The following is a 27514-nucleotide window of genomic DNA, read 5'->3' as shown; positions in this document are numbered from 1 at the left end:
CGGGGAACCCGTCCGACGAGGCAGACGGCCCCGACCTGCCGCATTCATAAAGACGTCAGGTGTTAAACTCCGCTCCTTTATCAAACTCTGACGATCTTTTTCCGCATTGAAACGCGAGGGCTTGTAAGCGGTTTATACCCATTGGAGCGTTTTTAAAGTGACTGCCCGTTTCGGCTTCAGGTACACAGGGTTACTCTACATCCTTGGCCATGGCGTGTCTCGTATTGGTGGAAAGAGGATGATCGCCGGGTAATAACGTTAAACTCCAAACAAAACTCTCGTATAGTTAAACTCCACTGTTTCAGAACAATTGGGCTCGGTATTTAATGATGTGGTAGCGGGCGTGTTTATGGGTTTGGTCTTCAAGCCGGTCTTCGAGAAACTACAGACTTGTAGAGCAAGGGAAACGAAACAATCATGCGTCAGACTCTGCCTTTCAGTCTCGCAGCTGCGTTGCTGCCAACACTAGGCGCAGCACAAGCCAAGGATACCATCACTTTTGATTCTCCCGGAAACCCCATTCTCGGCGATGGCTCACTCTACTCGGCTGATCCGGCACCATTGGTTGTCAACGATACCGTTTACATCCTTTCGGGCAGGGATGAAGCCGACGAGAGGACAAACGACTTTGTCATGAACCAGTGGCAACTCTTCGAGGCCAAGAACCCCAAGCCCTCTGGCGGTACATGGACTCTTCACAAGGATATCGCTGAGCCACAAGATATCTTCTCTTGGGCCCAACCTGGAGGAGCATACGCGAGTCAGATCGTCCAAGGAAAGGATGGTAAGTTCTACATCTACGTCTCCATCCGTCAGCAGAACGGAGCTTCAGATCCCTTCTCGATTGGAGTGGGTGTTGCCGATGACCCCGTGGGACCTTATAAGGACACACATCCTTCTGGCCCCATCATTTCCCAGAATGTCCCGACCAAGAACGACATCCACAACATTGACCCAACTGTTTTGGTCGATGATAATGGAAAGGTCTACATCTACTGGGGTTCTTTCAACCAGCTTCGAGGTTATGAGCTCGACTCCGACATGGTTACCATCAAGGGTAGCGAAGTCCGTGTCAACAACCTAGACGGCTACTTTGAGGCGCCTTGGCTTGCGAAGCGCAAAGACACTTACTACCTCTTCTATGCCGCCAACAACGCCGGTCCAGACTCTCCCTGCACGCCTACTTCTTACCACGCCTGTATTGCCTACGGTACCGCCTCCAGCCCTCTTGGCCCTTGGACATTCCGTGGTGTCGTTCTGGGCATCGTCTCCTCGACTACATCTCACCCCGGCTTCTACGAACTCGGAGGTGAATGGTTCATGGTCTATCACACTGCCGATGCCAAGGACGGAGGTCACTTCCGACGGAGCGTTGCCTTTGACTCTCTCGAGTGGGATGACTCTTCATCACCACCTCTGCCTGTCAAGGTCAAGCAGACCAAGAGACCAGCTGCCGCACCCAAGCCAACCCGCAACATTGCGCCCAAAGCCGAAGTATCATCCGAGAACGAAACTCCCATTCAGTACTGGATCGCTGCTCTCAACGATGGCCGCATCAAGGAGACTCCTCTTCCTCCTGACTACTGGTCCTCCTACGCAGGAGAGCAATCCCCAGAGACCAACGTCTTGACATACACTTGGGATAAGGCAGTCAAGCTCAACGGCGTCGCCGTATCCTTCTTCACAGACCAACCCGCCGGATCCAACGTCGGCGTCCCACCCCCAGCATCCTGGTACGTTGAATACGCCACCGGAAGTGGAAGCTGGGCCAAGGTGTCCGCCAAGGGCAGCTATCCCACTGAACCTGCTTTCGATCCCCCAGAGGTCAGATTCGACACTATCTCTACCACTAGCCTGAGGCTTACGGTCAAGGCTTCGGGAGGATCTGGTCAGTTTGGTGGAGTGGGTATTCATGAGTGGTTCGCTTATGCTCCCACGGCGGAGTAAGTGTTGAATCTGGGTTTCAACTTCTGTGTACATATAAACTTGATGTAAATGAACTTGCAAGACATACTGAGTACATATTCAACTTGAACTGGTCGACCTGTCGTAGACTCCACGATCTCATTTGCCAGTCAACCACATGAAAAAGCCACCTGCCATCACCATGCGCCTGAACAAGGAGAACTTGATGCCCTCGAGGTTCGCAATGCTGATCCGCCAATGTGAGGACTTGAGTGTCTTCTCAGCTCGCGGCAACGAGATATTGTCGTATGCTGCAACGGCACTCTCTAGCGAATTTGAAGATAGCAGAAACTCAGCCAGGTCGCAGCCATCTTGCATCGCCGTGTTGGCGCCATTGCCGGCAAAGGGGCTCACGGCATGGTTGCTGTCTCCAATAAAGATAACACCTGGCAAGACTCCCTGGTGGTGGAATGGCTGCTTGTCCTTTGCCGGAATGACAAAGGCAGTGGATGGATCTGTCGCGTTCAAAAGACTCTTAAATGGCTCACTTATCTCCTCTCCGAGCTTTCTCGCCTCCTCGAGTAGGGCATGGCCATCTCCGCCAGCAGGTTGTGCTGGCATTTCTTCGGCTTTGCTCAAGGCCCAGACAACAGTCTTGTCCTTGATGGGTGCAGCAAAGCAGCTGTTTCCATGTCCTGAGATGAGAATACCCCATGCTTCGCTCAGTGGCTTTGGTATATCATCCTGAAAGACAGCCAATCCGCCGATTTGAGTTGCTCCAGCATGTTGCAACAAATCGTCAGGTCGGATGGAGGCACGGATCTTGCTGTGGGCGCCATCGGCAGCAACTAGAATGTCGCATTTGTGCTGCACGGTGCTTGACCCACTGCTTGAGGAGACAGTGATTTCGATACCAGCGTCCTTCGAAGTGGCGCTCAAACATTGCGCCTCCCAGTTGATATCAATGCCCAGAGCCTCAGCTTCTTGGATGAGGATTTCACGCAGGTCTGCCCTGGCAATCCGCAATCCGCCAACTGGAAGATCTCCATATGGCTTTGCGGAAATGGAAAGCAGCTCGGACCAATTGCTATCCCACATCTTGAAAGACATGCTCGTGGTTCCTGGAGTTGCAGCCTTGATGACAGGGTCCAGGAGACCAAGGGTTTTCAGCGCCACAAGACCACCGTCCTTGTCCACGCCGTTGATAGACAATGAATAGCCTTGTCGTTTTGGGTCGCCATTTCGGCTGTCGCGGTCAAAGATAGTGAGTCGAAGTGGCTGTGAGTTGTTCCCTCTTTTCTTCAACGAGATGGCGAAAGCTAGACCGGCCATGCCAGCCCCGGCCACCACAATGGTTTTGTTTTCGAGGAAGTGTGCGTTGGGTAGTGACATTATGAGTTGAAATACTTGAAATTGAGACAAAATGATTCAGTCAGACTCACCTTAAGAAAGCGGTCATGGTTGTGTTCTTAAAGTCGAGTCCATTGTTGGCGTGGTTGACGATTCCAAGCTCGGGACCGTAAGTGGAGACTCGGCACCGAGCCAAGATGTCGATGATACCGGTCGACGCCAATAAGCAAGACCGCAAGGACAGGCAAGATAATGAGCCAACACGCAGTAATTTTAGCAAGACGCGTCACCAAAATTAGAGTACATCTTCTCTAGGCAGTTGCGGCATGACGTGGATAGTAATTAGATACCTTGAAGGTTCTCTGAAAGTGTGTAGCTAGCCTATCAATCGGCAGGGGTTGAGCCACAGAAGCCATCCTGGATCACGTGAACGCTTCAGGGCTGAACAGGTGGACATGGGTCGAGAGCTAGTGCTGCGTCGCTGCGTCGCATCGGCGGTCTTACGTGGATTTTCGCACTCCGTAATGTCCTCCTGCAAGCCGTTTTTACGATAAACGCGTACTTCGCATCTGGGGGTGTTCCGAAATCCGAAGCCTTCGAACTTGGCTGAGTTCTGGGAGTGTGGACACGCGTAGGCCGGAAGAATACAATTGCCGCGGACCCGACTGGCGGGGGCAGTGGTTGACCTACCCTACATCTTCAAGTGACAGCACCATTTTTCGACATTTGAGTCCGATTGAAGATCTTGGGGATGAGGTGAGGCTGATAATTACTACAAAGATGCTGAATTTGTCTTTATTGAAGCAGTTTTGTGCTGTTCCAAAGAGTTTCTACTGTGCCGATGTTTTACGAGGTGTTTTGTCGTATACTCGTCCATGTGTGTGTGTGAATCTTTGACAAACCCAACACCAGAAAGGAAGATCAAACATGTCATCGCAAAATTGCCTCGGGGACGGTTATCATTAGAAAGCCAGGAGTTTAAGCAAAAAAAAAAAGTACCGTGTTATGAACTTGCGGGGACGAAATATGTCAAAGCATCAAAAAGGAAGCCTTTGAAGGCTGATCAGATGGGGTGAACCGGGATCGAACCGGTGACCTTCAGATATTATGATTGAAGTTGAGCTTCAGTCTGACGCGCTCCCAACTACGCCACCGCCCCATTGGTTGTTGGGTTTCAAGGCCTGCGAATCACGGCTCAACCATGCCGGGAGTGGCAAGACCCGGAGAGCGGCAAGATCTTGAGATCAAAGAGAAAATGTGTTGTGGTTTGTTCTTTGCGATGGTGCAAGGGTCGGGAGACCTGCGGTTAGACTGAGCGTGGGGGGGCGGAATATCCATAGAGTGGTTTTGGCTGCGAAGTTAGTAAGCAATTGGGCGGATGGTTTAGGGGTATAATGCTCGCTTCGCATCTCCGAACCAACTGGTTCTGAAGACGATCTGCGAGAGGTCCGGGGTTCGATTCCCCGTTCGTCCAGCACAGGCCTTCGGGGTCTCCTTTTTGACTTTCATATTTTTTTTTTTTGGCTTATCTTCAGCATCACTATCAGCCTGTCACCTTCAGCTGGTCTCACTGTAGTTCTAATATACTGCTTATCAGCTCACTTTGTTATCTTCTCACCCCTTCTTAGCTATTCCCTGATACCCGTACCTATGCATCGCGAACAACATGGGCACGGTTAGTATATATCGGGCCCTTTCTCGGCTCCTGTATATTCTATATCTTGTAGTTCTTCTAGTTATTGTATAGATACTTGCCAAAATTGGAAGCTCTAATATTGCATCAGAATGTTTTCATAAGGTTAATAAAAGTTGTTGTTCTCTCCTGTGATCCCGCGACAGCATCTCGTTTGACAGGCACGAACCAAATCTCTGGTCTTATGAATCATGGAATTGGATAAACTTTTTTCAGTCTGTAACGAAAAGCCAGGCACAGCCCATGTGATTGTTGGGGAGGATAAAGGCTGTCTTGACGTCGGAATAAGATCCTACTGGTGCGTTCTACCTACGTAATGAGGCTTACTGTTTAAAAATCCCATAGTCATATTGCGTGCCTATATCGGTATAACTGCCGAGGAGAACGGGCATCAACCGACTAGGATACAACCCTGTCTCGTCAACGAGTCCGCCTTAAACTCCTAATTCAGCAGCCTACATATCAAAACCACGTGGCTTATCAGAAACTTTCGGTGGCGGTATCAAGACAAAGCAAACTTTCGCCTCTCACCGAGCCCTAATCATGCAGCAAGGAGGTGTGGAACACTTTGCGAGGCTCCATATGCTCCATCCAGACCTTATCAAGGGTCCGGAAATGGAAAGGGGAAGCGCTAGCGGGACCTCGCGAAGAGTGTTTCCACATTAAATATTTGATCACACATGATTAAAGAGATTGCGAGTGACATTGAAATAGTCGTTGTGGAAGAAACATTGTTGCTTTGGTGCAAGTTTCTGGCAGTATCGTGTTCATGATGAAGGTGCCTTTGTATGCCACTGCTGGTGTAGCGACATCATGTGTTGCCTTTCTCTTTGGGTATGTTCTCTCTTTAATTCGCAAGTATTTCAGAATCTGACGTGATAGAATGGACACTGGGAGTATCGGTCCCATCACGACCATGTCCTCATTCAAAGAAACCTTTGGTGACTTTTCAGCAACCGTCCACGGAGTCATTGTTTCAACCATCCTTATCCCCGGAGCCTTGACGGCTTTGATCGCTGGCACTCTGGCCCATCGATTCGGTCATGTGAAGCTCATTGCGATTGGTTCCATTATCTTTGGTATCGGAGCGGCGCTTGAGTGCGGCGCTCCATACCTCGGCGTCTTCATCCTTGGAAGACTTATCAAAGGAATCGGCGAGGGACTCTTCCTCAGCAATGTCTACGTGCAGGTTTCCGAAATGTCACCTTCGAGTGTGAGAGGCATCATGACAGCGCTGCCGCAGTTTCTCATCACATCTGGAATTGTGACAGGTTACTTTACGTGCTACGGAACTTCGCGGCTCGGTAATACGTCGCTGACGTGGCGACTGCCCCCTGCTATCGTTGCATTCCTCGGATTTTTTCTGTCAATCATCTACTTTATCGTGCCCCCTTCTCCCCGCTGGCTGCTGTCCAAAGGAAGGGTGGAAGAAGCCCAGGCAATTTGTCGACGACTCGGTATCGATGAAGTTGAAGAAAAGGAACTCTTGGGACAAGCTGAATCGTTTGGTGAATCGGAAGCCACAATGACGCTCTGGGAAAGTCTGCGACAGACTTTCAGGGAGTTCAGAACTGCTTTTTCTGCACCGTACTGGAAGAGGACTGCATTCGCTTGCTTCATCATGGGAATACAGCAGTTCTCTGGCATCGACGGTGTCTTGTACTATGCCCCGATTCTCTTCACACAGGCAGGCCTGAGTGGTGAAAAGGCATCTTTCCTGGCATCCGGAGTGTCGGCCATTGTAATTCTCGTGGCTACGATTCCTGCAACGATTTTTGCGGATAAATGGGGTCGACGCACCTCGGGCATCGTTGGTGGCGTCTTGATTACGTCTCTGATGCTTATAATGGGATCTGTCTACGCTGCAGGACAGGTTAATCCGACATCGGGAAGCGGAAGATGGGTTGTTATTGTTTGCATCTACCTGTTTGCCATCTCGTTTAGCTTCACGTGGGCTATCGGGTTCCGAACATGGGTGGTGGAGAGCATGCCCCGGAAGACACGGAGCAGTGCATCAAGTCTTGCACAGAGCTCAAACTGGGTAAGGGACCTTGACTTGACATTTAAATCTAGTCTTCTAACGTGTTAATAGCTTTCCAATTACATCGTGGCGCTTATCACTCCTGTGCTCATCTCAAGGTCGACATTTGGTGCTTATTATCTCTTTGCCTTCTGCAGCATGTTCTGCACTATCATGGTATTTTTGTTTATGGGTGAGACAAAGGGTTACAGTCTGGAGGAGATCGAGAAGAGGCACGGTCAGCACCGATCGAAGAGCATTCCCTGGAACCTCTAGACCGTTCTTCTTACTGGTTAGATCTTGTGTATTGGGGACAGTGCACCCATTCCACTAGTTCTGTGGTGTATTGATTTACAAAATGGACCGAAACACACCATAATACAATACTAAGTACCTGCTCTCTAACAAGCGCCCAGAAATTTGGGTTTCGTCTCCAAATGCCCTCTTTCATCTTCCCAGTTCTTAAACTCCCTTACTCCCGATCGTCCAAAGTGAAACTGGCATTGACCATTCCAAAACTCCAATTGCAGCATAGACTTCGACAAACCACCAACCAGTCCAAATAAACCAGCAGAGCACCCAGACGTATCCCAGCAGGCGAACCAACAATTGAGGCATACCATCAAGAACCGACTTCTCGCTATCTGTCCTCGTGATAAGATGTTCAGACCATCTTGTGCCCTGACATAGCTGAATAACAGCGTATTCGACCATGGTGCCGAATGGTTGAATCATGAAGAACGATCCCATGTTGAGAGCTAAGGTTATTGACTCAACATAGCCCTCGCAGATGACGGAGAGGCTGAGGAAGTGGAAGAAGCCGCTAATGGAAAAGGCTGTGATGAGGTGAATGAAGTAGGCATGTGGTGACCTCGGTGGGATGCAGAGGTTCTTGACAATGACGCGGCTGATGCCGAGAGCAGGCTTGAGGACGTTAGAAATCAGTTGAATATGGAAGATGCGTAGTAGATGGGCTTACCTGGCGGATATAACCATGCCAATACTTCCCCCAGACATTGCCAACTGTGTAACAGTCGCAGATACTTCCGAAAAGTGGTGGCCAGTCCTTTAATATTTAGCACAAGCCGAGGAAGATAGATACACGTTAAACTTACCTCTGGTTGACCTCTAGCCACGCCAACGGCCATCATCGCTGCGACTTCGTACTGCAGCGTCATGGTCGTATATAGCGATAGACCCATGAGGAGCTCGACAAAGACAATTTGCTTCAGGTTGCCCATTTCCCACGACCAGGAATGTGGAATGGCGGTGCTCTGGGCAGTGTGAATGACCGTATCCAAAACCACGTACGACAAGATCGCCCTTGGCATCCTGGCCAACACAAATTTTTGATTGTCAAGCTTCTGCGCCTTCATGGCAGCCCGCGCATCGTTGACCTTGCGATGGGCGAAATTCCATCCGACGCCTCGAGAAGAAGTAACCAGCTTCGTAGCCCATCGGACCTTGTCCCACGTCCACTCCTTCGGGCGTCCGTTGTTCATCTCACCCTGCTGATCAACCAGCCAAAAGTCCCGCTCCGGCACATGTAAAAGCAACCTCTCGACAGCCGGAAGGACAAGAAGCCACGATCCCGCCATGCCATAGCGCATCGCGCGCGTTGCGCCGGCGTTCGGTGGCCATGGAGAAATGGTACACGCGACATCGTTTAGGACGATGAGAATCGCGAAAAAGACGCCGCGACAATGAAAAGGAGGAGAACAAAATGCAACAAGCACTAAAATAGGAAGAGTAAAATGTGGAAGTTGGGGCAGGAGTGATAATAGGTTGCCAGGCGACAACCAAGATATGTAGTCCATCGTGATGACTGTGACGATAATGATGACATTATTTAGAAAGATGCAAGCAAAGGGGGGAATCGAAAAGAGGACGCCAAATATGGGCTTCAAAACGTGGTCAGACCACCCGTATTAGATTGCATTTCTCGTTGGCCAAAGCATCCCAGAGGCGCTGTTGTGGGCTGACATTGGGGCGTGTGCTCAGCGCCATGTTCAGCCAGCAGCGATGGTCCAGGTGATCACAATATTGAGGATGGGGAAAATCAGGAATTGGGATAGTTGAGTCTTGGCGGCTTGGCACACTGGTGGGCTGTTGGTTTATGGTTGAATAGAGGTGAAGTCGTATCGCATTTCTGTCATATTCTGATACTCACAAGTGAGGACGGAAGCATCGGAACGGGATGGACAATGTGGCTCGGATTGGTCAATGCGAATTGCGAATTCCCGAGTTTGGTATCCGAACACGAAACTTGGGTGACTTCTTAGCATCAACGGGCTATCATCTATACCAGTGTAATTCGCGTGCCTTGACCGGACCATCCACTGATCCATTTACCAATTTCTCCCGCTTGGAAAACTCCAATACGTTTGAATCTGTTCTCAGAATCGTTCTCCAGCATCAGATACACGTTGGTTCCCCCTCCATATCCCTGGTACGCTCCGCACAGGGGCACGCACACGCCTTCCGTCACGTCCTCCTCTGCAAACTTTCGCACCAGATCTGTCGTATCGAGGCGAAGGTCTTGAGCTTTCTTCTCCTTTTCGAAATAACACTGCATCATCGCTTCATCTGTGTACACTGTAAGCTTGCTCGACGCTGTTGTCCATTGGTAATAATACAGTATACACTCGATGTCGAGCTCGGCTGATTGGAGGAGCCCTGTGGGATTACCTCCCGGAGGCTCTGTCACAATCCGTTCCTCCACGAGCTTGATAAGGGGCTCGGGGAGGCGACTGTACTTCTCATGCAACATGGACAGTCTCTTGTGTCCTCCGACAACCGAAGCCCAACTCCAGCTCGGAGCGTACGAGTCACTGCGGTGGACCTCGGCGCCATCGCTTGCATTTGTAGTCCAGGTGAGATCGGTGTGGATCATTTTCTTCCACAGGCCGGCCAAGTACTTGTCGCCGTTGGCCTCTTGGAAGGTCTTGGCAATGCCAGACATGGCGATGAGTCTATCAGACTCCTTGGTGAGAGCGCAGTTTGCGTAGAGGGAGACGACGTCACCCCACTGGGCGTGGAAATGTGATTCCGGACTTTCCATAAACGGGGCATGTTGTCTCCCTGACAGTGCCGCTCCCTTCTTGGCGAGCTCTAGCCTTGCTTTCTTGTACACTGTCGGAACAACCTCGCGTGAACCTCTCGCCTGGGTGAGGACGAGGAGCTCCCCAGTTGGATCCGCCTCGCAGTACTTGCTCTCTAGACACTCCCAGTAGATCTGATTCTCGGTGAAATGAAGAATGCGAGGGGCTAAGAATCGCTCCTGCACAACCCAGCCGCGTGTGCTCAGAGGAGCACTTTCGATCTCGTCAGCCCAGAGGGAATCATTCCAGAAAATCCACGGTCCGTCATTCACTTCTCCGCTGTGCCCCCTAAGCTTCTCGTTCAACTTGAAGGGAAACAAGAGCCTTGGTTGGAGTCTTCTCTTGACAAAAAGCCTGCTTCTACCGGGATCGGATGACGCAGCGATAGCCGAGATGTTGCACAGTGAATGCCGATACACGTCGACCATTGCCTTGGCCTCTTGCTGCCATTCGCTGAGAGAGTCTTGAAATATACATAAAGAATCGATCCATATGTATCTGTAACCTAGACGGTGGACGAGTAGGGCTGCGTCACGGAAAGTCGGTGACAAATTGTCCATGGGTATGCCGTCCCGGAACTGATGCTCCGTGGTTTGCAAGAGCTGTGGAATCAGTTTTGGATTGCCCCAGCGGTGAGATAGGGTCCAATAGGAGAGACAGGTTCCACGATTCTGAGATCTCTCGCCATCTTGGTCATCATGCTGGGCTTTGGCCTCGTCCCTGTCACGAAGATGGACGAAACCGACCTCAGCCTGACCGACGTCAATAATCCTAGTAGGGAAATAATCTCCTTCGAGTGGGAGGCAGTATCTGTGGTTCATGGCGCAGGAGGAAACCCAATCCTTGATTTTCCGTAAAGACTGGTTGGACCCTATGTTGTTGTCAAGAACGGACCAGGGTTGAGCATCGAGTTCCGTCCAAGCAGGCGGAGGAGGGGAGCCCGGGCGATGATATGCATAGGGGGACGGAAAATCTCTTTTCTCATTCATGGCCACTAGATGAATGAAATTGTAAGTGGGTATTCGTCTGGGGGGTAGTCTAGAGATGGCAGAGACACACCTTCGAGTTCAACGTCGGCAGCCCAAGGGCACACGACATGAAACCTCACATTTGGCTTAGAAATTCGACAGTATATCTGAAAGCCACACAGAGTTGCAGATCGCCCATCTTTAGTCTTGGGCGGAAGTGGCAGTTTGTTCCACAACCAATTGCAGATGAAGCATTCGTCGTCTTTGCTCGCCACAAAGTCACGATAAGTCCTGTGATGATAATTGTCGAAAGGAAAGTTGCCAAGTTCGCCAAAGTAATCTTTCCATTCCCGGATCTTGGTTTCGCCGTTCAAGGCGGCGATGCATGTATCGCACAATCTACCTTCAGCAAGGTCCATGAGGAATACCGATTCGCGGATACGAGTTGGAAGACTCTGAATGCCCGATTAGGTCGTATAATGCAGTCCTGACAGGTAGTAACTAAATAGAGATAAGAAGAGAATACCGTTTTGCAACGCTGACACGTCTTGTCAAGAAATTTTAGGCATCTACGCAATTTGCTGCCCAACTACTCCAATGCCGGGGTTAGTATTATACCGACAACCGGAATTCAATAAAAGCAATAACCCAAAATCAGACTCTGGACAAACCATGCTGGCTCACCAGGATCAAAATGCATTGTCATTATAGATGTCATTTGCTATACTAATTTAATAGTACTAAACATAGGTGCTCAGATATCACCGAGCCACCAGCGTCTTACACTGACCAAGGGATTGCGATCTAGAATGCAAAGACTTGGTCCTCCAACTTACTGGCCGGTCGAGCCGCGTCGTATCCCAAGCTCTGTGTGATTTTCTTCATAGCGCTGATCATGGGAGGCGGTCCACAAAGCAGGATCTTGATATCGTTCTTGGGCTTGGGAAGCCATTTCTATAGATGTTTGTTAGTCACAAGAGAGGCAGCACATCTTAGAGAAGAAACTTGTACTCACAGATACCATGTCGGCTCCAACAAATCCAACGCCGCCGGTCCAGCCAGCGGGTGGGTTGTTCAAGACATAGTGGATGCGGACGCCAGCATCGACTTTAGCCAATGCGTCCAGTCTCTCTTTCAGCAAGATATCCTCAGAGTTCACATTGGCGAAAATAAGATCCACCTGAGTTACATCGCCACTCGCACGACCACGGACAATCGCGTTGATAATCTGCAGCATGGGTGTAATTCCTGTGCCACCAGCGATCATGCCAAAATGGCGGACCATATTGGGGGTATAAACAAAACTCCCCTTGGGTCCACGGACGTGAATGTTTTGGCCAGGAACAAGCGTGTCTATATATCGGGAGATGTTTCCCTGAGGGTAGGACTTGATAAGTAGGTCGAAGCAACCAGGCTGATCATCACCAGAGATGGGTGTATAAGAGCGTGTAACCTCTTTACTGGTACCATCAGGCTGTGGAATCTGGGCAGAGATGGAAATGTGCTGGCCGATTGGTAGACCCAGTATTGACTCGGGACTGGGGAGGTTGAAGCGATATCTGGAAAGATTAGTTAGCCGGGAGCGAGTAGATGGGGACCAGAGTTCGAACTTACATGGCCACATTGTGTGAGATGATGGTCTTTTCCACGAGTTTGAACTCCTGGAAGTGATCCGGTTGCAGAGTCTTCGTCGCGACTTGTGCTGCAGGTTCTTGGGTGACGGGCTGATTGGCCCCTTGTGGCGCCGAGTTGGAGTCTGAGCTCAGAATGCCTACTAGAAGATCTTCCAAGACCTCGTCGGCCTCTTCAGAATGCTCGGTATCATCGTAGGCTTCAGTGGCATCTTTCCCGGCAACCTCGAGCAAGATATCTGAGCCGCCGCTGTTGCGTATACGTCAGTCACAGCTTGATAAAACCGGTGATAAGAACAAAGAAAGACGTACGGATGGTCGTTGATAAATGACGAAGCGTTGTAAACCTTGCCGCGAATAATCAGATAGAGATCATCCTTGGTGTTGTGAGATTGCACATCTGCGTAGGTAAAAACCGGTGCCATGATGGAACGCGAAGCCGACAGTGACAATCACACCGGGACAAAGGTGTTGAGACCAACGATTTGAAATGGCTGCGTGTTTATTGAGGAAGGGGACGGGAAGCAGAAGCGAGAGCCATGCTAAATTTGACAACGCACTCATTGATACCCAAAGCAATGCTCGGGATATCCGAGGGCGGCTTGTCCACATGACCAAACAATATCTGCATATCTCGTAACGAATGCCTTGTTTGGGTCAAGCTTGACGAAGCTCAACTTATCATTACGCATAGAGATAGGCATCGTCGGCAGATGACTGCCGCCACCGCGGGGTATCACTTAGAGGCGTCGCCTCAAAGACAAGGTTCGGGAATGGAAACCGATGCGGCTCCTAATCAGCCCTCCAATCATCAGCCACATAATGTCAGGACCCGCGCCCCCTCGGTATGGAACCCGAGATTCGGGTTGAGAGGGTGTCATCTCCCCGCTCCTGATTGGCTTGATTACAAGAGACCCCTCGGCTGTCACAAACGCATCGCCAAATGATTAAACGCTATCGTTCCATTCGCTCTTGGTGCAGGGAGGCGCATGATACTGTAGATCGGGTGCTCGGGATCATGATTAGATACTGTTGCATCGGCTCCTCGGGAGCATGATTAGAGTGGTGTTGGGTACCTTCATGACGTATAAAAGAGCGCTAGATATCTCAAGCTAAGCAATCCAGGACATCTTCCAAGCCATCATCTACTTCTCAACAGCTTCTTTAGGTTCTTCTCTTCAAAACCTAAGTGCCTCTCACCACAGCCATGGCATCTTCTTCCCTGCACTACTTCAACTTTGGCAACGGCGCCTCCAAGGACGCAACCCCCCAGGAATCCGTGCGTGCCTTGCCCGCATCATGGTATACCTCGCGGGATATGTACGAGTTGGAGCGCCGAGCCATCTTTTCTAAGCGATGGCTCTTCATCACCCACAGCTCTCGGTTGAAGGAGCCCGGTGACTGGCTCCGTTACGAGCTGGCAGGATTCGACTTTATCATCACTCGCGACCGGAAGAACAACATCCACGCCTTCCATAACGTGTGCAGACACCGCGCGTACCCTGTGATCGAGAAGGAAGGCTCGGGAAACGCCAAAATCCTGGCCTGTCGCTATCACGGCTGGTCGTATGGACTTAATGGCAAGCTAGCCAAAGCTCCCGGATATCAAGGGATGGCTGGGTTTGACAAGGAGCAGAACGGCCTTTTCCGTATTCATACCAAGGTCGACGTCAACGGCTTTATCTGGGTGAATATGGATGCAAGCGAAGTCCCAGAAGAGCCATGGGAGGGGCATTTTGCGGACGTCGACAAGCAAGAACGGTACAAAGCTTACAACTTTGATGACTATGACCTTGATCATACCTACGAGTTGGACGGCGAGTACAACTGGAAGATTCTAGCCGACAACTTTAACGAATGTTATCACTGCCCTACGACACACGCGGATATCCCCGAATTCCTCAACCTTGAGTCCTTCGACAGCGACACCAAAGACGGCCACATCCAGCATCACTGTGAGTCCACGCCAGAGCAGATAGAAAAGGGACTCTATACTGCCAGCACCTACTACTTTCCCATGTCTGCCATGGTTGTCTCGTAAGTTTATCCCACCAGTGAGCTCAAACAGTGCGTTCTCTAACATAAACTAGCCCGCACTTCATCATGATCCAAAAGTTCCTCCCTTCAGGGCCGAGAAGCTCCAAGATGGCATATGAGGTCTACAAAAACAGAAACTCGTCCGACACGGATTTCCATCTCATTAGTGACATGTACGCACGCGTCATGTCAGAGGATAAAGTCCTTTGCAACAACGCGCAGAAGAACCTAGACCGCGGCGTCTTTGTCAATGGCCAGCTGCATCCCAAGTACGAAAAGGCGCCACTGTTTTTCCAAAGCACGGTTCGAAACGTCATCACGGAGCATTATGAGCGGGAAAAGTCCGAGGGTAAGGAGATCTGGCCGGCGAAGCAAAAGTTGCCTGGTGACGCGCAAGTGAGTGAGCAGGATGAGATGATTTGTGCGGGTATTAGTTGCGGGACGCAGAAGGAGGTTTTGACTTGGTAATGGCGGTTGGATTTCCCAAAAATGGACTCTTTTGTAGGCAGATCTGTAAGAATGCGAGCTGGCCATGCATCTTTTATCACTCTGCTACCAGTGGGACTTTAATACGATTTCGGCTTGCCTGTGCTTTACATTGATTGAGTCTCCTACGCAATGCCGCCCTTTTATGACTACTCACTACGTAGTATGCTCAACATATTCCCACTGCATGATGTAGCTTTTCAAAGATAATCATATAATAAAGCATGGATCTGACTTTTACGAGCTAAAAAGAGCTGCAGCGCTATCAAGACAAAACATACATAGACCCCAACACATCACATAGGTCCTCTATTTACGGCTCCCTTCAACCCAGTGCAGTCACGACAGCAAATCTTGTGGTTACGCCTTCCTGCGCAAGGTACAGCAAGTTAATGCGATGCTGACAATTGTTAGGACTCCACTAAGTACACCAAATCCGATAGCAACCTTGGTTTCCTGAGTCATTCCTATACAGTCTGTCAGCTACCAGCCTATCTTTCTAAGGGATTGATACATACCTGTATCCTTCTTTGTCCCAAACAGCGAAATAATCCACTTCCCCAGAACAAACCCCTCCGTTGAACAGTAATCAGCTAGCATCCCCAGGGTGAGCTGAAACGCCTCGTTAGTGTCACTGCCTTCGTAGGGAAATCCAATACTGCAGTAAAGGTCTGCGCGCTCGTACAGCTTCTGTGACGAGTAGAAGAACCGCGAGCCACCGCAGACGCACTCGGCCGTCGAGCACTGGAGGTACGCACCGAGACCTGTCCAGATGTCGCCGTGATTGCCTGGGCGTGCTGGCTTGCAGTTGTCCTTGTTGTCTTTGGGACTGTCGCAGCCGTTGAGAACCCATCTGACGCAAGAGTCGAGAGCCTTGTAGGAATCATCGGGTTTGTCAATCATGACAACCTTACTCGCTGGTCAGGTTAGCGTCTTCCGATGTATGGCAGAAGATTAGGTAAACATACCATCAAACGTGGGTGTCGCAGTCGGGGCTATGGTAGCAGTGACAGTCGCAGTGGTCGAGTCACTAAACTCAAAGTACTCGACTTCACAGATTGACTGAAACACATTCAGGGCATTATTGACGTCAGACTCGCTTCCTTTGGGACAATCATCCCGGACGCATTTCTGAACATAGTTGGCACCGTCAATAAAGTTCTTGCCAACAGTGTTTTCAGAGCAGACGCAGCCATAGCTCCAACAGCTCAAGCTGTTATCGACTTGGGCAATGCAGGTTCTGGCGCATTCGGGAAGGCTCTTGTAGGCAGATGAGGTTTGGGCCTTGGACCAGGTTTCACCAGAGTTGACGGCCACTGCGGGGAAGACCAAGGTGAAGAAAAAGAGAGCCTCAAGGTGTCTTGAAGGCCCATGTTGTGATGCAGAAGAAGGGAAGCCAAGCATAGTGCTCATGTTGTGGTACAGGAAAAGTAAAGATGATCCTTGAAGAGGAGTAACACCAGGTGGTTAAGGGATCCCTTTTCTCTCTGGACTGCTCCCCTCCAGATTTCTCCAGATTCCCTCGTGATCTGCCTCACTGAGGCTGAAAACCTCCCCAAGTTGCCTCACGGTTCGCAATTTCATCAATTGAGCCCCAGCTGAAAACCTCGTATTCTGCCATGCCAGTCGGTTAATACGGGCGACGACTATTCCCAAGGGGATGAACGCCCGACATTAGCGTCTGAGCGTCGGTAGTTGCCTTGCATGAGGGCTGTTAAACTATTGTTTTTTGTGGTGGTGGCTATGGCAGCCTCATGGGAGAGCCTCGCGACCACCTTTAGATGCGGCATGAGATAAGGGTACTTAATTGTCTTGGAGCTTCAAGAAATCTCTTCAATAACAAGATTATTTCATAGGATTCTCTCCTTTCAAAATTAAGCAGCCATGTATTTGACAAAGAACCTCTTTCTGTTGATCTTCGCCACGCTCTTCGCCTCCAGCGTGTACGCCGCGGGGGAGTCGACGACTGCAGTTTTCTCTGGAACCATCACAACGGCAACCAGTACCTTTCCAGCGTCAAGTGGTACTATCGCAACAGCAACACCAACAGACAAAAAAGTTCTCTTCTCTCTCCCATCGCCGCTGCCCAAGAAAAAAGGTATGTCGGGATTCACGCCCTGAGTCTTGACCCCTCTAACACTACTGCGCAGATCTCCCTCAGCCGCCAAACGTGCCGAGTAAGTAGCCCTTACACCTCTGTAAAAACGCCCACTAACAGTCACAGGGAAAAAGGATATCGAGTACAGGTTCTTGGCCCTGATTGCGCTCCCTGCAGTCATCGGCCTCCTCGTGCTAGCATGGACTCGCTTCCGACTGCCAACCTTTAGTCGTTGCCCATGCTGGCAGTGCAGATTGGCCATTCCGCATTTCTGCTGGGCGCCAGGTAATGCGACCATTCACTGCTGTGTGCTCTGTAGAAGGTGTGAAAGCCACACAGTGAGGCGTGCTGGAATTTAGTTAGCCCAGGCAGAGTTGGGTCGGTGTGATGGGGCTAGAGGTCGCGATAAGAGTTGATGGAGGGGTTGGCTAGCCAGCCACCAAAACGCCAAACCGTTAGCATCGTGGCGATTGACGTGGGCACGTCCCATTGGGTAGAAGAAGGAATAAAAAGCCTAGAAATTGATTGGTTGCTTCAATTAAGCATAAGTCCTTGCTTCGAGTGCCTTGACTGTGCCCTCCCAATCTTCCAACTGTAAAGCGTTGCCCCCTCTTCAGCGGAACTACGGAGGATTACACGGTCACGTCTCCGGATGCCAAGCGTAGCTCGGGCGTGGGTCAAGGACCGGTCCGGGGATCGTGACGCAAAGGGTAGCAGCTCTTGACGATCTCTCCTGACCTGCTGATCCTTTAATTTGCGAGTGCTACGCTGTTGGAAATTATCCCCTTGATCTTCTCCGACAGTTTTGCCGATGCATTCCATTTTACGGAGTGAAACGCCGTCTAATTAGTATACCTGAATCAAACAACCATGAATGCTGGAGGGTAGACTCGTTATTAAAGTAGGCGGAGGCTGCCACGCTTTCCCATGAACATTCTTTTGATACAAGCCAGTCAAACTTTGTACACCTTTCTTTCATGATCGTGCCAGAACCATGAAGATTTCTTTGTTGACCGCTGTTGGCATTGTCACATCTGCCGCGTCAGCGCTGCACCGACACCATGGACCTGCCATCAGAGCTGTGGACAAAGCCTCCAGCACATTTGTCCACCCAGGACTTCTCCATTCTGAAGCAGATTTCAGTCGCATCAAGAAGTTTGTTGATTCTGGTAAAGCACCCTGGTCAGTTGGCTGGGAAAAGCTAGTCGCACGTGCAAACCCAGACTACCAGCCAAGGCCTCAGGAGATTCTCGTCAGAGGCAGCACGCCAGAGCTTCCGGAGAATTACGTCCTGCTGTATCGAGACCTTGCTTCAGCATACGCTCTTGCTATTCGTTGGAAGATCACCCAAGACACAGACTTTGCCGAAGCAGCTGTTTGCATCGTCGATGCCTGGGCTGCAAGTCTCACAGATATCTGGGGCAACTCCGACAAGTTCTTGGCTGCTGGCATTTACGGCTACCAGTTTGCAAACGTGGTAGAAATTCTCCGCACCTATCCCAGCTGGAAGGGTCTCGAAGCAGCAACCGAAATGCTTCTTCGCGTCTTCTATCCCATGAACCGACGCTTCTTGATCGAACACAATGACGCTCATATCGAAAACTATTGGGCAAACTGGGACCAATGCAACATTGCAAGCATGATGAGCATCGGTGTCCTAGCCGACAATCATACCATCTGGGACGAAGCGGTCGAATACTTCAAGCATGGTGCAGGAAACGGTGCTATTGAGAAAGCTATCTGGGCTATTCATACAGAAGAAGGCACTGGCAAGAAGTTGGGGCAGAACCAGGAAGCAGGCAGGGACCAAGGCCACGCCACCCTCGACTTCGCCTTGCTGGGCGTGATTGCTCAGCAGGCCCATAACCAAGGTGAAGACCTGTTTGGATACTTGGAGAACAGAATTCTTGCTGGGTAAGCCTCCGTTCTTTATCGGTTACTACACAGACCACCAACTAACTGTGCAATCCTAGAATGGAGTATATGTCCAAGTACAACGTTGGCGAAGATGTTCCATTTACCACCTATGTCAATGCAGTCCATGGCACGCAAACTGGGATTAGCAGTGCCGGCCGTGGAACCATTAGGCCGATGGCGGAACTCTTTGTCGCCCATTATGGCTCTCTCAAGGGTCGTGATGTCAAATGGACCAAGGCTTACCGAGATCTTGTCATTGAGAAAAGCGGCGGAGCTGAGGGTGGAGGAGGTGACTATGGAACCACGAGCGGTGGTTATGATCAGCTTGGTTTTGGAACCCTGTTGTATCGCCTCGAGGCGTAAGAGTACGACGCAGTCATAGCTTGGTGGACCGATGGCATGAGGCCGTGGCCGTGGGTCTTCAGATTGTTTATTTTTCTCGTTTATCTTGACTTGACAATGTGTTATTTATTATAGTTGCAGCCCGGCCCTTGATGAGAACTGACACAGAAGATCATTTATCTTGACGAATCATAAGAACCTTGCCAGAATCTTTCATCTCACAAACTATGTGGCCATGGTCGATGATTCGTATGGAAGCCTACAGGTGCGGCCAAGGAGTGCCCGCGAGATTTATGGGGTTCTCATCCGATGGCTGTGTTTCTAACGCATGAGGCGGGCCGCAATGGGGCTTATATTGGTATGATCCTACAGTGTAGTTTCTGATCAAAACGGATGATGGTATTTCTTCTAATGAATAATGGTTTTACCAGCCTGTTGAGGTGTTTCTCGGTCCATGAAGGTTTCGAAGAACGATGGCTGTAGATATGGTTCATTTTCTGATAGCTGTTTAAGAAGAGTAGGTCAGGTTGACCACATGGCTACCCACGTAGAGCGGGACAAAATCAGACGTGGAATACCACCCAGGCTTTCGCATACCGTCCCATACATGCTGGCCATTGATTTCCAATCCTTGAAAGTCCACAAACTCAACCCTGCGATCTTTATCATATCCGGCTATCGCAGGAATGTTACCACCTTTCCCATTGTACGACAAATTCTTGACAGTGATATTGTGAAGACCGCGGCCAGGTCCTGAGCTGTACTTTGAGTTGTAGAGCACTTTGAAGCTGAGAAGCGAGCCCAGCCGGAAGTCTTCGACGCGAATGTCTTGGAATTGAATGTTCTTGAGAAGATTCTCGTCGGCGACGTTGATTGCCAGGCATCCTTGATAGTCAACCTGTGGCTCCCGGTGATCAAGGATATCGATGTTGGAGATGGTGACATCCTCCATGGTTTCAGGAGTAACAGTGTTTCCGTGTAGGCCAAGATGAATTGGATGAGCGAGGTCAGCCCAAAGAGATGAATCCCGGAGAGTAAGGTTTTTGGAGTCGCCATAGTAGTCCCAGCGGTGTTGATACATTGCCACGCAATCGTCCGAGTTGCGCATAAAGAGTTTTTCAAGCACCACATTCTGACAACAGAATACATCGATTCCATCTCCCCATTTCACCGCACTGATCGACCTCAAGCCAGAGACGGTGACGCCATCACTCGAGCCCATCATGGCGGAATAATGGCCAGGGTTGATAACCGTCACACCTTGAACACGAATATTCTTGGAATAGTTGATAGTGATTGCATCATAAGGGCTCTTGTAAAGCACACCTCGCCCAAGAATGGCTGCGTTCGATGCGTTCTGAAAGTTGAAGCCTCCCTTGACGAAAGAACCAGGGGCGAGATAGACTGTCTGACCCGAAGTGATGTTGACTTGGTCCTTTAGTTCGTGATATCCCGCGCCATAGTAGAGAATCGAAGAGTCTTTTTTGGCCTCGTCCCGGCTAATGGTGTCTTTTTGGATCTCATCTGAAAATAGATGGAGTACCCTAAAAACATCGCCGTTGACCTCGACTACCAAGTTGGCCGGTTTGGTAAGAGCCAACTTGATAGTGCGGCCGTGAACATCCGCCTTGAGGTTGTATGAAAGTGGGCGAACTCTGACCGTCTCAATAGATGGATACACCTTCTCGGATGGTTGAATAGAGAGTTCGATGGGGCCATTAAAGTCAAAAAGGCCCACAGACGTGTCATAAGACAGAGTCTGTCCAGTCGTCTGGTTTACTTCGTTGACCTTGGCGCTGATGAGATCAAGCGATTTCCACTCTTTTCGAGCAGATTTAGCCAGGGATCGAACTTTGACCTGGAAGAGGTCCGATTTGGCGACTTCTGTAGGTAAGGAGAAAAGTTGGAGGTTATTCTGACTTGGTTGAACAGCAGCGTTGATAGGGGGGATAGTAGTGGACAGCGCGAATAGCAGGCCAACCGTGGCGTGCCCAAGGCGCGTAGCCGAAAGAAGCATTGTGAAGAATGATGATGAATAAGCCTCGGGGTAATGGTGACTTGTAGCTTATTCGTGACATGGAAAATATAGATTGCTCTTGGTAAGAGATATATTCTAGTCTTTAAACGGAGCTATGCCGTCAATTATTCCGGTCCCAATCTAGAATAGGAAACTCGAGAACGTAGTTGCTCCATGGAGTTGGGATGGATACGCCCCCATCTCCCCCTTCCCGGTAGTTACCCCGAGAGCCCGAGCGGGATCGGCACTGCAATTGGGCGAGGCCCGAGAGATATGCCACCGCAGCCCCTGGTCAAATATTGATCGGCGCGATCACATCTACTCGGGGAGTTACCGGTGCCTAGAATTCGTAAAAAGAGTTTATATGCCTTAAGGAGCCCCCTGCTGTGTTATGATGACAGATATGTTATTATGTTCTCTGACCCAAGTGTGAAGTTCTACTCTTGACAATGAGGAAAGGGATAGAAAAGACAATAATAATATGAACGCTGCGCAACAGATCGATGCGTCAGTACCCAGCCTCTCACGGCTATCCATCCATTAAAGCGGTCAGCCGCTCCCAATAAACGAAATGAAGAAATACGATAGGATGAAGCCTAGAAATCCTATTTCTTCCGAATTAGCGCTATGTGTCTCCTCAGTAAAGGGCAATAAGCGGCTGACCGATGACGACGGAGAGAACTTGCATCCACCATGTCCTAAGGAAATGTCTGTATTGTTCAATACTTGGGTGAAACTTTTCCGTTTGCAAATTCGTTCTCGTGGGTTCTTCCGGCTTGGGCTGCGCTAGCCCTAGGCTCTTGTCAATCATGTCCAAAATATCCGATCGGTCCTTGGGTCCAAAACGCAGGTATAGGTCCCGAAGCGAAGCCCCATCCTCCATGTGTGATCCCAATTCGCTCTCTCTGGGATAATGCCCTGTATACTCTGGAAGTAGGACTGATCGGTGCACGAGCGAATACGTCAAGCTCCCTACGGCGAGAGATAAATCATTTCGTCGGATAGGACCTCCCCGCCCATTCCGCCCATTCCACCAGAAACGGACGTCGGCATTGGCGCCATGCTGGAGAAAGACAGAAATGGCGTGCCAGGATGAGCCTCGTGCTCGGAAAATATCGCCCGTCATGATTGATAAGGTGAGGCAGGTTCCCCATGGCGATTGGTGTTCATCGAGAACGTTGGCGTAAGGCCCATCCTGGAGCAGGCGTTGTATCAAGGGTATCAGTGCTCCATCACGACGGAATCGTTGCTCAACCCAGCACAGAGACTCTAACAGTGGGATCCTGATGGTTTCCTTCCATACCCACGACCCCGGCCATTGTATCACCCATTTCGGGTACTCGTGAAGTCCCATCCAACACGCAACGTTGAATACCGAGACGACTAACTTGTTAGACTTCAACGGAAGCGGATATCGAATCTCGTAATCTAGAATGTTGACGGCAAACTGTAAACGGCCTGTCGAGTCTGGGTCAAGTTGCTTTTGGACGAGTATGTTGTCCATCTCGGCTAAAGATCTAAAGTAGGAGATGCGGTCTTGTGGGCAAGTAGTGTCCTCAATCCAAGGGAGAATCGCAATCAGTGAAGAGACCATCTGGCAGACAGAAGGTTTCCAGCCAGTAAGACCCCAGCCGTAACGTACTCGGGCCATGAGGCAATGAAGAACTAAAGCCTTCACATCAACGCCCGGGCAATGGTCCTTCCCTTGCCGCCGACGGAGAAAGTCATAGGCAGACCGATGAGCGAACGACAGTGACTCCTCTAATCGATAATCGTCAACACGCGCTTGTGAAAGCGTGTTCGTGACTTCGACCATTCCTCGAAAGAGGGACGGAGCTCGATCTTTGAAAGCTTGTTTCTGGGCTCTTATCTGTCGAATTTGCGCTTTCCGACCTCCGCTGGGTGTGTTGTGGGAACCTCCGATAGCAGCGATCTTCGCAAGGTTCGGGTCGATGAAGTCCCGGATAAAAGAGTAATCAAGAATCAAAAGACAAGCAGGGTCCGTCCATTCCGCTCTTGCGGTGATCAAGATGTCGAAGATTGCCGAAGACTCGGCAGCATCTGAGTTTCGGATCGATCGCAGAATTCTCTCGTAAAACTCATCAAGATCCTTCGGCACAACGTCGAGAACATTGTGAAGATCCTCCAGTGGCTGTTTGTCATCCAGCTTGCTCCACAGCTCATCCAGAACCAGCTTCGTCCAGATGAAAACGCCCTCGGAATCACCCACAAACCTTTCGATGAAATGTCCGCGTTTGTCTAAAGGGAACTTTAAGAAGTTTTCGTGTTTGCCAAGAACCCCTTGTATCGCTTTGCGAATGTCGCCGGCAGTGACTAGATGGAGCCGGATTCTCTGACCTAGGGGAAAGAGGTCAATGAAGACTGGCTCCTCACGACTCGACACACAAATCTTGACGTTTTCCGGGTTGCTTGAAGTCCACCGTAGCAGAGTCGACGCTAGCTCACGTTTGCGGATCTCGGCGTCCTCGAATTCGTCAACACCATCGAGAAAGAAACAGTACCTATAGCCCGAAGACTGGTCACTGATGATGGCCTCGAGAGCAGATTGAATTTCGTCGCTGTCGAGTGGAATCTCCATGTCCTCTGCTGGCGTCCACGGCGACCAGCTATTAGGGGACCAATGTTGTGGGAATGTTTTCGGAATGAGGTCCTCACGGTTCTTATCCAGGATGGCGTAGAGAAGAGATCGGACAATTCCACCCATGGACCTTTGCTTCTTCGCCCCAGCCTTCCACAGAAAGGCAGTAGCCAATACTAGCTTTTTATCGCCCTGCCACCGCTTCAGTTGACTGGCCGTTTCAGAATGTTGAGCCAAGAACTTCATGAGTGTTGACTTGCCACTTCCTGGCCTCCCCGAGAAGTGGAATACCCCTGTGCCTGTCGCTAGCCAGTCTCTGAACGAGATTTTCAGATTGTAGTGACTCGGGACGCTATCCCCCTCAACCAACCATCCAAACGTGTCCTCTTCGGCTCTTGAAACCTGATCATATCTGACCGATATCTCTTTGAAGCGAATGGCATTGAGAATTCGCCGATGGTTGATGGCATGCAGCGTCAGATCCGAGACTTCAAGGGCTTTTCGGACTCTTTCCAACTGTAATAGAAATTTCTCAGATGTCCCGTCGAACTTCTTGTCAAAGGCCATGAGTGTGCGTGAAAAAGGTGCCTGGTCTCTCGAGATGTGACCCAATTTGGTTTGCATAAGGCCCATGTCCTTAGATAATCGCGGAAGTTGTTCCGTCAGTAAACTATCAAGCTTTTCGGTAATATCGGAGCTGAGGGAGCAATTAGCCTGCTTCGGAAAGGTATTCGGGCGCTTGGGATTCTTTCTGGCTTCTACTTACCTCGCCATTCTTATCAAGTGTGCATTCAGCTGGATTGTGCAGGAGTCGAATTGCCTCCGCAGATCGTCAGCTTCTTGCTTATTCCAAAGCACAACCAAGGCGACTCTTCCAGTCTTTGCCGCTCGGGTGACCTTGTCCAGTAGCTTGTCCGCCATGGAAGTTTGTTGTTTTGACGTCGGCTCGGGGGTCCTCATCTTTCCCAGAAGATGCTGGATTGAGTCGCCAATCTGTTTGCATTGCTCGGCGACTCGCAGAGCGCTCTTCTCTTCGTCAGACAGTTCCTCATCGCCCGCTTCTCCTCGCTTTCGCAGGCTGGCGATGCCCGACTCGAGGGTGGTCGTCAGCTTGCCCAGCCTCTCATACTCATCGATGCTTCCGGCGTCAGATAGCTGGCGGGCCGTATTCACCGCTTTCCCGATGAAATCGACAAAGGAAATGACGGCCGACGTAGTCCCAATGATACTCGCGGGATCCATGATAGTCGTCTCCAGGCTATCGCCTCAGCGGCGACGGATAGAGGATGATAGCGCGGGCGTCCTAGATCTCCCTCACAGGTGAGACCCCCGCCCAAAGCTTAGTCAGGCTCAGCCGTTCAGCCCAAACTCCGCCTGGCTCGGCTCAGAGCAGGAGGAGCTCAGCTCTAGAAGCAGAAATGGCGTTTGGTGCGCTCGAGTTTCGTCTCTGAATATGGGGGAATTCTCGCTTTATAGTTATGATGTTTTGCAGCATGGGGGTTTGATGCTGTTATGTACTGATACTTGTCTATTTGCTATTGTAGCCGATAGTCCGTCAGGGCTTGTTCGTTCAGGTACCAATGTTGCGCTGGCCCCCAGAGCCACGTGAACAACAGTAGCCAGTCACATCTTGGAATCCCTCGGATGATGCTTAACTCATATTCTGCAGTAGCACCGAGTGATAATTATAGAAACTAGGTATATACCAAGATTGTTACTTTCCTTGTAGGGTAGGAGCGCCATATTCACCTTGCAAGGCAATCTTCACCCGGCGATTCTACCTCCCCTGTTCTACCAGCCAATCAGGGTCGAAGCGGCGATCCTGTCAAAAACGTAAATACACCTTGACAACTATTAGAATTTTTGGGGGTCTAGGATGTTCCATTGGCTTAAAAACAAATTCTATTAAAATGAGGTTGCCTCCCATACTCTTACTTGTGAAGATACGAGTGTTCTCTTACCTATTAACTTCGCCAGCTTTCCCGTTCTCATCAAGTATGATCTAAGTTGTAAGTACTTAAATCTAAGCTATTTTCTTAACATGAGTCCTGAAAGATCAAACTAATAACTCTTTATAGGCCTTCAGAGCATAGAATCTCCGTTCTTAGGTATAAAGGACCAGTCATGCGCCGGATCTTGCTCCACAACGTGAGGATCTACGATGTAGAGGGGAGTTCGGAAATAGAATCCATCCTTCTGATTACATAACTTGTGGAACTCCATTATTCGCTCTTAGTTCGCTGGTTCTTCTGCTCCCTTGCCCAGTCCTCGATCGACAACAAATCAGGGATCAACTCCCTTGTTTCCTCTACACTTCCCGGTTGGCAGTTGTCATAGTACAGCCACTGTCCAGAATTAGCATCCAAACACAGACCCTTTGACCCATGCAAACTCACATCAAACATTTGCCGGTAATGATGTGGCGTCAGTCGAATAATCACCCACCGAGGCAACCAGATCCTCCCCCACCCCTTCGTGCCCTCGCCCTTCTCCAAAGCAGTCTGAAGCTCGTCCACATCAGCGACCTGACCGGCAATTGTCACGACCTTGCCATTGAATCTTTCTGGGTCCAGGAGAGCGACAGCATTCGCCTTGCCAATGTCCTTGCAGGCTACGTATCTCTGCTTGGTGTTGCCCATGAGGGAGGCCATGGCACTGAGAAAGAAGAACCGACCGACACCTGGAGGAGGGACTACATCCATGAAGCCCACCGGTCGGATAACAGCCCAGCTAAGGCCTGATTCTCTAATGTACTCTTCGATCTTGTATTTGCTGTAGAAATGTTCTACAGGCTGGGAGATGTCGGCGCCTGCCACGGACGAGAAGACTAGATGTTTGACGCCTATTCTGTATGTAAGCATACCACTCAGAGCTTGTAGGAGTCCTTACCAGCCTCTTTCGCGACGTCCACAAATTGCCTCCCCTGTTTGAGCTCTCCCTCCACATCCTCCGGGCCCCGAAAGTCAGTCACAAGATACGCAGCGTCGACGCCCTCAAGCGCCTTCGAGATGCTTTGTCGATCAAGAAGGTCACCCTTGACTGGCTGCACGCCGCGACGCGCCAAGGCCTGGGCGGCTGATGACGATGGGTTTCGTGTCAGCGCTCGGATGGTTAGATCGGGACGGTCCGATGCGAGGAGGGCTTCCACAACACCGCCGCCTTGTTGTCCTGTTGCGCCTACGACAAGAAATGTCGGCATACTGAGATCTTTTGAGTGTGTTTCTCAAAAATGTTGTTGAAGAGGGTGGAGAAAGGCCTAGATGGTGCTGCAGACCTGAGGAAGATCAGTGGAAAACAACGTAGATATAACAGGGAAACGAAGGAAAGTTCATTTAAGCTTTTAACACGTC

General features: G+C 50.2%; 12 protein-coding genes across 12 annotated transcripts; 5 read left to right on the top strand and 7 right to left on the bottom strand.

Annotated features, from left to right (window-relative positions):
- Positions 1 to 417: 417 nt before the first annotated feature.
- Positions 418 to 1947, top strand: NECHADRAFT_87724 (uncharacterized protein; the record flags this gene model as incomplete). Its single annotated transcript, XM_003047390.1, has 1 exon — positions 418 to 1947. One exon carries the CDS (start codon positions 418 to 420, stop codon positions 1945 to 1947), a length of 1530 nt encoding a protein of 509 aa, XP_003047436.1.
- A 180-nt stretch (positions 1948 to 2127) lies between these two features.
- NECHADRAFT_16238 (uncharacterized protein) lies at positions 2128 to 3294 on the bottom strand (the record flags this gene model as incomplete). Its single annotated transcript, XM_003047210.1, has 1 exon — positions 2128 to 3294. A coding segment is annotated over one exon (1167 nt), but the record flags the coding sequence as incomplete, so codon positions are not given.
- A 2570-nt stretch (positions 3295 to 5864) lies between these two features.
- NECHADRAFT_97804 (uncharacterized protein) lies at positions 5865 to 7244 on the top strand (the record flags this gene model as incomplete). Its single annotated transcript, XM_003047389.1, has 2 exons — positions 5865 to 6989; positions 7041 to 7244. 2 exons carry the CDS (start codon positions 5865 to 5867, stop codon positions 7242 to 7244), a joined length of 1329 nt encoding a protein of 442 aa, XP_003047435.1.
- A 2509-nt stretch (positions 7245 to 9753) lies between these two features.
- Positions 9754 to 10944, bottom strand: NECHADRAFT_24038 (uncharacterized protein; the record flags this gene model as incomplete). Its single annotated transcript, XM_003047209.1, has 1 exon — positions 9754 to 10944. A coding segment is annotated over one exon (1191 nt), but the record flags the coding sequence as incomplete, so codon positions are not given.
- An 897-nt stretch (positions 10945 to 11841) lies between these two features.
- NECHADRAFT_97803 (uncharacterized protein) lies at positions 11842 to 13093 on the bottom strand (the record flags this gene model as incomplete). The annotated part of the gene is made up of 4 exons (XM_003047208.1): positions 11842 to 11991; positions 12053 to 12596; positions 12652 to 12918; positions 12981 to 13093. 4 exons carry the CDS (start codon positions 13091 to 13093, stop codon positions 11842 to 11844), a joined length of 1074 nt encoding a protein of 357 aa, XP_003047254.1.
- A 782-nt stretch (positions 13094 to 13875) lies between these two features.
- On the top strand, positions 13876 to 15173 carry NECHADRAFT_54321 (uncharacterized protein; the record flags this gene model as incomplete). Its single annotated transcript, XM_003047388.1, has 2 exons — positions 13876 to 14705; positions 14759 to 15173. The coding sequence occupies 2 exons, from the start codon at positions 13876 to 13878 to the stop codon at positions 15171 to 15173; spliced, it is 1245 nt and encodes a 414-aa protein (XP_003047434.1).
- Positions 15174 to 15516: 343 nt separating this feature from the next.
- On the bottom strand, positions 15517 to 16604 carry NECHADRAFT_87719 (uncharacterized protein; the record flags this gene model as incomplete). Its single annotated transcript, XM_003047207.1, has 4 exons — positions 15517 to 15561; positions 15597 to 15658; positions 15710 to 16108; positions 16160 to 16604. The coding sequence occupies 4 exons, from the start codon at positions 16602 to 16604 to the stop codon at positions 15517 to 15519; spliced, it is 951 nt and encodes a 316-aa protein (XP_003047253.1).
- Positions 16605 to 17075: 471 nt separating this feature from the next.
- NECHADRAFT_87718 (uncharacterized protein) lies at positions 17076 to 17631 on the top strand (the record flags this gene model as incomplete). The annotated part of the gene is made up of 4 exons (XM_003047387.1): positions 17076 to 17289; positions 17342 to 17368; positions 17410 to 17574; positions 17609 to 17631. The coding sequence occupies 4 exons, from the start codon at positions 17076 to 17078 to the stop codon at positions 17629 to 17631; spliced, it is 429 nt and encodes a 142-aa protein (XP_003047433.1).
- A 652-nt stretch (positions 17632 to 18283) lies between these two features.
- NECHADRAFT_97801 (uncharacterized protein) lies at positions 18284 to 19569 on the top strand (the record flags this gene model as incomplete). The annotated part of the gene is made up of 3 exons (XM_003047386.1): positions 18284 to 18330; positions 18388 to 19203; positions 19263 to 19569. The coding sequence occupies 3 exons, from the start codon at positions 18284 to 18286 to the stop codon at positions 19567 to 19569; spliced, it is 1170 nt and encodes a 389-aa protein (XP_003047432.1).
- Positions 19570 to 20056: 487 nt separating this feature from the next.
- NECHADRAFT_97800 (uncharacterized protein) lies at positions 20057 to 21626 on the bottom strand (the record flags this gene model as incomplete). Its single annotated transcript, XM_003047206.1, has 2 exons — positions 20057 to 21344; positions 21469 to 21626. The coding sequence occupies 2 exons, from the start codon at positions 21624 to 21626 to the stop codon at positions 20057 to 20059; spliced, it is 1446 nt and encodes a 481-aa protein (XP_003047252.1).
- A 576-nt stretch (positions 21627 to 22202) lies between these two features.
- Positions 22203 to 25406, bottom strand: NECHADRAFT_87715 (uncharacterized protein; the record flags this gene model as incomplete). Its single annotated transcript, XM_003047205.1, has 2 exons — positions 22203 to 24834; positions 24931 to 25406. The coding sequence occupies 2 exons, from the start codon at positions 25404 to 25406 to the stop codon at positions 22203 to 22205; spliced, it is 3108 nt and encodes a 1035-aa protein (XP_003047251.1).
- A 980-nt stretch (positions 25407 to 26386) lies between these two features.
- NECHADRAFT_87714 (uncharacterized protein) lies at positions 26387 to 27363 on the bottom strand (the record flags this gene model as incomplete). The annotated part of the gene is made up of 3 exons (XM_003047204.1): positions 26387 to 26509; positions 26561 to 27006; positions 27054 to 27363. The coding sequence occupies 3 exons, from the start codon at positions 27361 to 27363 to the stop codon at positions 26387 to 26389; spliced, it is 879 nt and encodes a 292-aa protein (XP_003047250.1).
- Between the last annotated feature and the right edge of the window lie 151 nt (positions 27364 to 27514).

This window comes from Fusarium vanettenii (genome assembly GCF_000151355.1).
Source record: "Fusarium vanettenii 77-13-4 chromosome 12 genomic scaffold NECHAsca_15_chr12_5_0, whole genome shotgun sequence".
NCBI classification, from domain to species: domain Eukaryota; kingdom Fungi; phylum Ascomycota; class Sordariomycetes; order Hypocreales; family Nectriaceae; genus Fusarium; species Fusarium vanettenii.
Note: the sequence above shows the minus strand (reverse complement) of the source record. Positions and strands in the feature narration are given on the sequence as shown.